Source organism: Euphorbia lathyris, chromosome 2 (genome assembly GCF_963576675.1).
Source record: "Euphorbia lathyris chromosome 2, ddEupLath1.1, whole genome shotgun sequence".
In the NCBI taxonomy this organism is placed as follows: Eukaryota; Viridiplantae; Streptophyta; class Magnoliopsida; order Malpighiales; family Euphorbiaceae; genus Euphorbia; species Euphorbia lathyris.
In genome coordinates, this window is record NC_088911.1 from 32,440,481 (window position 1) to 32,452,300 (window position 11,820).

The following is an 11,820-nucleotide window of genomic DNA, read 5'->3' on the forward strand; positions in this document are numbered from 1 at the left end:
TTCTTGGTTCTAATCAGTGCTACTCCTCTATCTTCAATGTTTCTTGATCATACCAGAAATAAAACCCTGTAATTTCTTAAAAAGAAAAAGCAAAAAAAAAAGAAGAAGAGAAGTAATCAAAAACCATAAACCCCCACATGGAAACAACCAAGATCAACTTAATCTCAGCCCAAGATTTGAATCCACCCACTGCCAGATGCAAACCTATGCAGTTGTTTGGGTGGATTCCGCCACGAAGCTCCGAACACGAATTGATCGAGTCGGCGGTGAAAACCCTACCTGGAACGAGAAATTTCTCTTCCGAGTCACTCCCGAAATCCTCTCCAGCGAAACTTCAGGTCTTTCTTTCGAGATATACGCCGTTGGGTGCTTTCGTGATCCTTTAATCGGAACTGTCCGTTTTCTTATCAGTAACATTCCTCCTCTTTCTCCAATCAAAAAAATGAGAACTCTTCCTTGTATTGCTCTCCAGATTCAGCGCCCTTCTGGAAGATTCCAAGGGGTTCTTAACATCAGCACCATGGTGATAGACGGTTCTGATTTCGCAACATTGAAGGGGGCATCGGCGATTGAGAGGAATGGTCTGTCTTTCATTCCTCCGTTCGGAGCCTGCTCCTACTACTCCTTCTACGCCTTCTTATGCATTGAGCCTGCTTATTGTATTTATGCCTTTCATTCCTTAATTCATTCCTATAGGGGTATTGTTCCTTCTTCCCTGGCTGGTGCTATAGCATTTTCTATTTCGCCTTCTCTCTCAGTGGTCTTATTCCCCCTTCGTCGGAACCTCCGCTAAAGCCCCTGCCCTTGATTGCCCTGCTGGAGTGGAATATGTAGATACTCTTTCCGGTAGGTAGGCTTGATGCTTCCGTTCTTTCAGATGGAAATCTTTCAGCTCAATTACCTTCTTCTAAACCCTTCCGATGGAAGTTAGAAAGATGCCATGCCTCCTAGGCCCCCTAGATTTCCCAGTAGGATCAATGCAATCCTCGTTGTCGGACCCTTACCTTACCTAGATAGGTCCGCCACCAAAGGACCCTCGTAGGCCCACTCTGGAGAGGTGAAATCTTACGTCGCTGACGCCTTCGTTGCTCAGAAAAGTTAGGAATATCACACCCTCGCCAATTACATTGCCCCTAGACTTTGTGCCTAGCTTCCTTTCTCTACTCCTTCTACGCCTTTCCTCGCTTTAAATCTGCCTTCCGGGTAAGAGTAAGTGTTATTCAGCTTCACCTTCTGTTTCTTCTTCCTCCACTGGAACTATTACTGAAGAAGGAAGGCTTGATGCTAGTCGTATTACATCTCCAGCAACTAAAGAAAGAGCCTGTTCGGAAAGAGCCAGTTCCATGGCTCTAAGCTATTAAGATAAAGAATAGGCAAAGATGGGGCCGGGTAAGATCGGATCACTTCCCAGAGGCTGACTTCTCACCTGGGGAAAGATCCCGTCCCGCCGATAAACATCCGAGGGTTACCGAGAAATTGGCTAGCTATAAGCTAAGGGCAGGCTCAACATCTATTGAATTAAGAGAGAAGTGACGGCAAGGAAAGCATAGAATCATTCCCGAGGGAAGGGTACTTTCTTTCTATAAAAAACCTATTAATTAAAAAGTAGGTTAGGTGATGGTTTGGTTTCACGTATCTAACATATCGGTATTAAGGAGGACTATCAGCTTGCGCGATTTGTGAACAGATGGGACTCTTTCTTTTGGCTTTCTTCCCCTAATCCCCTCGAGTTATTCATACTTACTTTTGGTCTTTCTCTTTTTTGCTGAGCAAAGCTTCTTTGCTCTGATCGATTTAGTGTTCCCGGTCACAGTCCACTAAAAGTAGTTATCACCCGTAGTCGTCTTGTTATCACTTTTTCACTGAGTACGGGACATAAAAATTTCACTCTCATTACCTTACGCAACGCAATTAAATTGAGAACAAGAGTTGCTTTCTCAGGTTCTGTCATAACTTAACTTTTGCAATTTCCATTTTTCTACTTTTGATAAGAATGTGTAACCTCCTAGATAAGGATATGAAAGTCTTCTTATTTAGCAGTAAGTAAGAAGCTTGCTACAAGATATAGTCTGCACAGGAAGGCTGTTTGAAGACGATTATCTTATGTGATCAGGGAATAAATTTCCTGAGAGTAAGATTAGACAGTTCCATTTAGTCGAGATGACTTAGGAAGAGTAAGATCCTCACTCGCCCGTGACTCGGTAGCAAGCGAGGTCTTCTGGTCAGTACCGCTTTCCTTGATGCGATCTTGAACTTCCTGCAAGATCACCCAAACTAAGCAAAGGGTGGCTAAAAAAAGGCACCTTTACATGAACGTGCGTGTGATTCATCCTACTTTAGACTATAGCATAGAAGGGGAAGGACTCCGATCCAATTAAAGAGTTATGAAAAATGGGAATATCCCCTGTACCGAACTCGTTCGGAGCTCCGAGTTCATACTTCCTCTTTCTTTAGCTTTAGTTAGCTAGGCTAGGGCTTTTTTGTTTGAGGTCGTTACTAACTCTGTTTGGTTTCTTCATACTTTTCGCTGGAGTAGGGTAGTAAGAGCATTACCCGTCACTGCTGCGCCCCTATCGTACGAGCTACCCCCCCTTAGCCTTCGGTGGATGATTCATAAACCTCTCCCTTCGTGAAATCTCTCGCTAGGCTAAGAGTCCAGTTCTTACCGGCTATTCACATTACTCGAAATCGAAGGGAAGAAAGCGGCTCCACAGGGGAATCTCTTAGAAAGGAAAGCAAGTCGCTATGCCTTCATCTTCGGGAGATAGATCAGATGCGGAAAACCTTCTAGAACGAGATTCTATCTCAGAGGGCCCTCGCTACCATCACATCTTGGTCTTGGAGGTCAAGTAACAAGTAGTCCCCTACAATTAACTTCTTTGGTTGAGGACGATGGCGGTTGCCCTCAAGTGGCTCCTGAGCCTATAAGACTCTAAGCGCACCTGAGCGCCTTCGCCTGTGCTAGAGCCAATCCAGCATAAGCACCCCCAACAACCGCAGAACTATAATAATGTTCCTCCCAATGGTGAGACAAGTGGCGCCGCCTCAGCGGCAGTTCACGCCAGCAAAATTCTGGCAATGCAGCTTAAGCAGGGTTTAGTTCAGCTCCTTCCTAAGCGTCAGCCACCAAAGAAAATCCTCTTCCCGGAATCCAAACGCCTATTGCGAATTTCATCAGAATGAAGGCCATCCCACAGATCGCTGTAGGAATCTGCAACACAAGATTCAAGATCTGATTGAAGAAGATTGCCACGATAACTTAGATCTCCCGAGGTGGGTGCCGATGCTAAATTAGATCTAGACTCTCTGCCATAGGAACGCTGTTAAAAGAAAATATTCCCACCCGGGAAGAGTTTCACAGAAAGTTTATCCCAGATTGCCAACTCTTTCACATCTTTTTGATGAACCGAACTTAGCCCGAGGGACGGTCTCATTACTTCTTTCGCTCTTTTTTTTATTAGGGTTGCGGAGAAAGAATTGAGGAATTCCTCTATTTATTAAGTAAGTAGAGCATGAAGCTTGCGGATCGAAACTCTCACCTGCAGCGCCAGTGAGGAATCAAAGTCAGCAGCTTTTGACTCAACTGTGAGCGAATTTGCTGTTTGTTAAGTCTGACTTTCTTTCAAGAAATGCGGGAACAACAGAAGAAGAAGATAGATGCAACCGAAGATTACTTGCTTTCGGGCAGAGACGGAACTGATTCATCAATAGTTGCATATTCATATGAAACTTCATATCCTGACTCGCCGCCTAAGCTTGGATCAAAGGTTCGCCTACCATCTACCTTTGGTTTAGAACCAGCCCATGATCCGAAACCCTTGTTTATCCGGTAAGGTCAAAGTCTCCGATTACAGATCTTTCTCGCGCTATTCCAAAAGGAAGGAGCTGACAGCTAGGTTTTCTTCTCGAGTATAGATTGAATGAAACTATCTTGCTCGTCGTCCTCTTTATAGAAAAAGGGTTTATAAAACCCGGCCTCAAACTAGGATCACGGGCGGTAAGGTCTTTCTTTTTATCTAGAGTACCCAACTAGGGAATGGATAGCATATACCGGAGATCCGAACTCACGCGCGGAAGAATGGAATTCTTTCACTGTAATTCATTTATGATATAGTTGTGTTACGGTGGATTATAATCCCTCTTTAGAAAGGAGAGACTAAAACAGACCTTATAAGGCTTCTGAAAAAAAACCTAAAGAAAAATCCCCGGTTTTGTGCGAAAAATAGCTCACTTTTCACATGTGGATCATGGAAGAAAGTAGCTCGAGTGACAAGGTAAGGGACCGAAGTAAGGAACTTTATAACTAAAGAAAAAGAAAGAGGTGGATGTGAAGGTGGCGCATCAAGAGATTAAGATTCTGGTACTGTCTTACTTGCTTCCTCGCTAGCTTCCCCCCTAGCTGGTAATTAATTAGGTAGGATAAAGGGGGGATTTATCACCCCGGGTATCTGTTATCCCGGATTCACCTCTTACTCCAAGGAGATAGCTAGAGATTAATCTTCATCTTCAACAGCTGCATCTTCTTATTCTGGGATAGCTTCCACCTCGACTGAAGGCTTAGGATCAAGAACCGAATCGGAGTCTGGCGAAAGGTTAGGAATCTCAGTAAAGAAAGTTGATCCAAACAAGTTAACAAGTGTGGGCGCGCTGGTGAACACTTTACTCTTTTGTCAGTCAGTCAAGCTAGAAACACCTCCAAAGGTGCTTTTTGAGGTAACCGGTAGGCATCGATCCTGGAATAAATAAAAGGTCAGTTCAGCGCGTAAAGCAAAACGAACCGAAAGAAGAGAGACTTTTAGGAAAGTTAGTCGCTCCTATCACATCACCAAAATCGCTTGCATTTACATCTGATGAAATAGCTCAAACTGCTGATTCTCGGGAAATGCTTCTTTTCGGTTCCCAGTTCACGACTCTAGCTGGTAGCGCTTCCCTGCCCGTGGGGACAGGAATGAAAGACTCAAAGTCAAAGTAGAGGAAGGACGTAACTGGCCCAATCAGGGAAATGGAGGCACTAGCAGATGCAGTTTTTGGAGAAGAAGTAGTCGTTTTTCCTCTAGACCCGGAAGTCAACTACGAGCCTGAACTGCTGAGTCAAAAGAAGCTTACTCTGAAGCATCTCCTAACCCATTTCTGGGTGAGATACCCTCTGACACATTTCTCTAGTCGAGACTGATAATGTCTCGACTATAAAAGACTATAAAACATCATCGAAGAATGAAGCGTAGCGTAGGAATGAAGTTTGACCTCCACTTGCTGGTACCACTTCTCAGAACCGTTGGGATTACGTTGAATAGGAAGCACACTAGGGCGAGGAAGGGGGAAAGGCTAATGAAGCGGGGCATTAAAATAGATTCAATGAAGGGAATTCAAAAGGAATACATCTGATAGGCTCCCCAAATCCAATGTAAAAGATCTCAACTCAAGGGCTAATGGGGAAAATTCTATCGTATGAGATGAGGACTTGGATGCAGCAAGCTATGAGAACAAGGCCTTGAATTCGGGATACCTTAACGATGGAGGAAGATTCTGTTCTAATGGCAACTCTGGCTTTCTTAGAGGTCTGAACATTGGTAATGGATAGAAGCGTGGCATGAGGAAGATGAATATAAGGAGGAGATTGAAAGCTATAGCTCGACGGAAAGGTTTTTACTTCTTATTTTACTTCTTCATGGATCTCATCCCTTCCTAGCAAATATAGCCAGAGACAACGAAGACAAGCAATCAAACTCCTGCGCTATCGTTGCTCAATCCGTTGCTTCTTCCCTCTGGATCTCGTGCCTTCCAGCCAAAGACCTTGATCAGCCAAAGACCTTGATTGGAATGCTGTTATTCCCCCCTGAGCAAAAGTAAGATTCTTCCTGCCATGCACTAAGCTACTCTTCCGCCTTTTATAGATAAGTAGATAAGCGAGCAATTGAACTAACTCTTGGAAATGCTCTCCTTCTAGATAAGCCGACCTAAGACTTTCCTTTCCTTACACTGCTACAACTGAACTTGGGCCAAGCCTAAATAGTTCTTCTTCAGGGCAAAATCACTCTTTCTGGCCTCCCCCGAAGTGATGGTCCAAAGGTTCATTCCTCATCTGCTTTATTAAAGGCTGGTTGACTCCCTCGATACCCGTCAAGGCGGGTCTCATTCCTCTCTTTCAAGTCCAGTACCACAATGCCTTCTCTTAGCAATCCTCTTTCCTTTTAATCTTCCTATGTAAGAAAAGCATTGAAGCTGACTGGGGCTCTTGTCGAGCTTGCCTACGTACCCTCCTAGCCTAGCTTGGACAGGATCAATTCATTCGTAGTTCGGTTCGAAAAGGCAATGCTTCATATTAGGTTTTGAGTTTGTTCTTTTAGGAAAGCATTTAGTTCTTCTTTTCTTTCTTTCGTTAATCCACCCTTTAATGCTTGTAGTAGCTCAGGTTTTATAGTACTTAGAATGGTTCTTTCATATTGAGCAATTTTTTCTAGTGGCATTCGATCACAGAATCCATTGACAGCTGCATAAATGACTAGAATTTGTTTTTCAATTGGAAGGGGTACATATTGTGGTTGTTTCAGTACTTCTGTCAGTCTTGCGCCTCTATTGAGTAATGCCTGAGTCGCAGCATCAAGGTCTGAGCCAAATTGAGCAAAGGCGGCGACTTCGCGATATTGTGCCAATTCAAGTTTTAAACTCCCGCAGACTTGTTTCATAGCTTTCAACTGAGCGGCAGACCCGACGCGACTTACAGATAAGCCGACGTTAATAGCAGGTCTAATTCCGCGATAAAAGAGCTCTGTTTCCAAACAGATTTGCCCATCAGTAATGGAGATCACATTGGTAGGAATATAGGCCGATACGTCTCCAGCTTGTGTTTCAATGACGGGTAAGGCGGTCAAGCTACCTGCACCTGTCTGGTCCGATCGTTTAGCGGCTCTTTCTAAGAGACGTGAGTGTAAATAGAAAACATCGCCTGGGAAAGCCTCACGGCCTGGTGGTCGGCGTAATAATAATGACATTTGTCGATATGCTACGGCCTGTTTACTAAGATCATCATAGATGATTAATGCGTGCATTCCATTATCGCGGAAATATTCTCCCATGGCACACCCTGAATATGGGGCCAGAAATTGCAGAGGAGCAGGATCCGAGGCGGTGGCTGCTACAAGAATGGAATATTCTAAAGCATTCGCCTCTGAAAGAATTTGAACTAATTGTGCCACAGTTGAGCGTTTCTGTCCAATCGCTACATAGACACAATACAATGTCTCACTCTCAGAGGTGGCCCTTGAGTTCATTTGCTTTTGGTTTAATATGGTATCGATAGCAATAGCTGTTTTTCCAGTTTGTCGGTCCCCGATTATAAGTTCTCGTTGACCACGGCCTATAGGAACCAAGCTATCTACCGCTTTTAACCCAGTTTGCATAGGCTCGTGCACTGATTTACGCTCAATAATCCCAGGAGCTTTCACTTCGACACGTCTTCGCTCGTGATCGCTTAGAGCCCCTCTTCCATCAATTGGTACTCCCAACCCGTCGACCACACGGCCTAGCATAGCCTTTCCCGCGGGAACATCTACGATAGATCCCGTGCGCTTTACAAGATCTCCTTCTTTAATAGCGGTATCACTACCAAAGACAACAATTCCTACATTCTCATTCTCAAGATTCAAGGCAATTCCTTTCACACCGCTTGCAAATTCAACCATTTCCCCAGCTTGTATCTCATTTAATCCATAAACACGTGCAATTCCATCTCCAACTGATACCACTCGACCGATCTCATCCACTTTCAAATTTGTGTAATAGTTAGTAATTCGACGTTCTAGTAGAGTTGTTAGTTCCGAAGCTCTGTTTCTGGTAGAGAATTCCATAATATTTTATTTTTTTCCGTATTTTGAGTATTCAAAACTAATAGTATAGTCTATTAATACTATATATATATAATATATAGTATTAATAATAATGTCAAGGGAGAGAATGCCGCTGCCACAAGATGACTAACAAGTTTCTTTTCTCTACTTTGTTTCTTTCTTCTCTTATGATATTTCGACTTTCCCGTAAAGGTGAAAAGAAAGGTACTAAGAGTCAAGGGTGAAAAGAGTACTTACTTCTGGCTTTACCGCCCAGGAGAGGTGCGGAAAGGTACGTAGTAACTCGACTGGCAAGGAGTTGAACGAGGGAACGAGACTGCTAAGGCGAGGGACGGGATGAACTAGCCTTCTCACTGTTCCGGGATTCTTGCACTGGACACGAAAACAATCTGGCTGAATAAGACGGGCTTCATAAGTTCCGAAGCGAAAGGACCGGAGGTACGCAGTTACGAGAGCAGACCAACTAGGAGAGGTTTGAAGTTTCTTTACCAGACCTACTGGGATGGGAGAGTTTCACGCTTTAGCGGTTTGCTGAGAACTAGAGCGATCTTCTGGCCGAGGTCTAAGTCTAAGCTCGACTGAAAGGTTCGAAGTTACTAGCCTTCAAGGTACGTAGTTACTCGAGTCCGACGGGGACGATGTAGCCTTTAACTTTCTTTACCGGGTGAGGGATTTAGTCGACCAGAAGGAGAGGGATGGGGAACGAGGTTTGCTCCGACTGTTAAGGAAAGGGGAGATGGAGATGGCATCATAAGGTCTAGTTCACCGGAAAGCCTTTCTGCCCACGGAGCGGTTCAAGGATGAAAGACCGGGAAAGGACTAGCTCGGAGAGGGACGAGGTTGCGAGACTGCGGGGGTACGGACTTGCTTTTTAGTTGGGAGAAAAACTAAAGGCTAAAGGTACGGAGGGAAAGAAGTAGCTCGCCCGGTACTACTAGGTACTTGACCGGTACTACTAGGTACTTGACCGGTACTACTAGGTACTTGAAAGCAAGGAGGAAGCAGCTCGACCGGTGAAAGCGAGAGAAGAAAGATTTGCTGGCTCGGCCAAAGGTAGTACTACGGGGGGGAACTTCGTTACCCGGGGACATAAGTACCTCATATAAGCAATTACTTAGGTCAGCCCATTGAATTTCATTTCACGAGAAAAACACGGTCAAATTCAATGAACGAAAACTTGCTTTTTCTTGAGATTTCGAATGCACGGGCAATGCAATTCAATGGACCAAAGCCTTCCTTAGCAGAGAGGTAGGCAAGTTATGAGACTGAAAGGTACGCAGTTACTCGACCGCAGGAACGCAGTAGCTCGGCCAACAGGTTCGGAAGATGCGAGATAGATATAAGTGTTATTTGTTGGACGGAACGGACTTGCTCTAAGGGGGTATTGTTACCGGGGATCGAGGCGAGAAGATCGGGACAAGGAGTAAAGCAGCTCGACCAAAGGTACGGAGGTGGGGAACTCCTAGTTCCCCGGAGAGGTACTTTAAGTTAGTCGACTGGAAGGAGAGGTAAGGAGTCAGACCAATACCAGTCTGACGGCAGGAACGGAGTCCGGGAGAGGTAGGTAGTTGCCCGGCGCAGCTACTTTCTTTACCGGGAACAAAGTAACTCGACTGAAAGGCTTGGTTGCAGACGCTCGACCAACAGCAACAGGGATGGGGGAGGTACAGACTAGTTTTACCGGGGACCAACTGTGGGAGGAACGAAGATGCTTGTTTGATAGAACAAGGTACAAAGTTAGTCGATCGAAAGAGAGAGGAACGAAGATGCGATGGAACATGGTTTCACTTGACACTCACACAATCCGGCTTCTGAAGTTCGCACGTAAAAGTCCTAATTTTAGCTAAACAAACGGAAAAATAAAAAATTTTCTTATGAGATTTTACTTCTAGGGATCTGGTAAGCAACTTGGAATCTTTCTCGCTGGGGAATCTTTCTAATGTGATTTTCCACGATGAAAAAGTTGAATTGAAAAGGTGGTCCACGAGGTTTGAAGGAGACAGGTACGAGACAAAAGGGCCTAAGGAACTTAGGTGGAACGAAGTTAGCCCGGGAACAGCTTAGCTTTGAACTTTCTTTACGTAGTTTGACCGGTGATGAAGGGAGTTGCTGAGCAGTGGAAAGGCATAAAACTGAAGTAGCGAGACCGGTTCTCAATGCTTTACCGGGTTTGAAGACGCTCGAGTCCGACGAGAGGGTGAAAAGCAAGGTACCCTGTTACGAGACCAACCGGTAAAGGTACGCAGTCACTTGACCGGAGGGTTGAAGATGCTCGAGCAAAGCGAGAGGAAAGGGATTTACTCGACCAGAGGAACTGGGAGAGATAGGACTAGCTCGACCAGAGGCTCAATGTAACTCGAGCAGAGGGATGGGATTGCTGAACACTTTTCCAATCCTTCTTCTTAAGTTCCGTAAAATCACTAGAAAAAGCTAGATCAATTTGCTGTTTTCCCGGGATTTTTGAATCTAATTTCTAGAATTAGCTAAAATCAGATATATTACGTAATTTCTTTAGCGGGTGAAGGTATTCAAGGTCTTCTAGAGCAGCTAGTCCCAGCGAAGTTGCGTTTTACCGGGATTTTTCGATCAACTTTTGAATGACTTTTCTATTGATTTTGTTTGCACTGCATTCTAGCAATGCAATTCAATGGGAAATGAAATGAAATAAGAAGAGCAAGAGGTTGGTTTTTACCAGGTAAAGAGTCAACTCAGCGAAGTACAAAGTACAACCAACCGGGAACTCGGCTAAGTACAACCGGGAACTCGGCGAAGTCAAACTGTTTCAGAAGCAAAGCGAAAGGGCTAGGGAGTCCTATAAGGTTACCGGTTCTAAACCATAATTGGCAGGCAGAAGACTAAGACTAAAGTTCCAAGCCTAGGTCCTAGGGCTAGGGTTCCGGCAGGCCTAAAGAATGGGCGAAAGAAGGCCGGGTTCATAAGGCCTAAAACTAGGCTTTTCAAGCCAATAGAGAATGTTTACGCGTAACTTCAAAAGCAGACCAGAATAGGCAGGCAGAAGACTAAGCTGCGGGTTCGGTTCATAAGCAGGAGAAGGGTGTAACGGGAAAAGGGCGAATAACCGGGCGTACCACAGAGGTAGGAAGGTAAGATATGAGTATTTAATACTACATTTCAGGCTTAGCTATAAGCAAGCCAGATGGTTTCGAATCGGTTTACCGAAAGGAACTGATCTTTCTGCAAGAGAATAGGGTGATTTAGGAATAGGAAAGCCAAAAGAAATGGCTATTTCTTAGAAGATAAGCAACCAAAAGGTGTAACCATTTCGGTGTCTTGTCTAATTACGAGATTCGAAAGAGAAGAAAGCCGGGAAAGGGTGAATAAGCGAAGCGAAAGAAGGCCTAAGCAGCAAGCCAAGGGTGAATAAGCGAAATTATTTCTATCTGCGGTTAAGATGTACCTAAGGTTGACAATCCTTCTGAACTTAACAAGGAAGTTGTGCAATACTTCCAAAAGAGCTCCTTCTTTCTTCTGATGTTCTGAGTCAGTCCCTTCCCCGAAGGCTCTCTCCGTAGCTTTGTGGCGACCTTTCGTTGGACATTTTTTATAAAGAGTAAAAATTTCCCTAATTTACTTCATTTTTATTCAGGAATTCCAATCTTCAGACCGACCAGCTCTTTCATTCTGAGAGCGGGTGGCATTAAAATCACCGACCCCCAACCAAGGCTTACCCTGAGGAGCGGGAGCATAAGAGTTGAGGTCAGTCCGCAAGGCCTACCTGCGATAGTGAGAGTTATGAACATATATTACATAAAGTAGACAGCTCCAAGAATGAGAAAGATTCTGGCCGGAGCTGCGAAGACCCTGATCTGACTGCCCGAGAAGGGAAAGATGGATGTCAGAGGTCTTCCAAGATAGCAAAATTCGATCATAAGGGGAATGAGGGTGCTCTCCAATCCCTAGCCATGGCCAAAATCCATAGTTTATTTCTCTTTATTGAGAGCTTTGACTTTGT

At 44.6% G+C, this 11,820-nt stretch overlaps 1 protein-coding gene across 1 annotated transcript; it reads right to left on the reverse strand.

Moving 5' to 3' along the window:
• Positions 1-6,214: 6,214 nt before the first annotated feature.
• Positions 6,215-10,287, reverse strand: LOC136217674 (ATP synthase subunit alpha, mitochondrial). The gene has a single exon (XM_066004290.1). The coding sequence runs from the start codon at positions 7,845-7,847 to the stop codon at positions 6,318-6,320; it is 1,530 nt and encodes a 509-aa protein (XP_065860362.1). The 5' UTR covers positions 7,848-10,287; the 3' UTR covers positions 6,215-6,317.
• Positions 10,288-11,820: the final 1,533 nt, after the last annotated feature.

Bases quoted from the DNA above. Each gene is read 5' to 3' on its own strand.
- LOC136217674 (XM_066004290.1), bottom strand. From the start codon at position 7,847: ATGGAATTCTCTACCAGAAACAGAGCTTCGGAACTAACAACTCTACTA.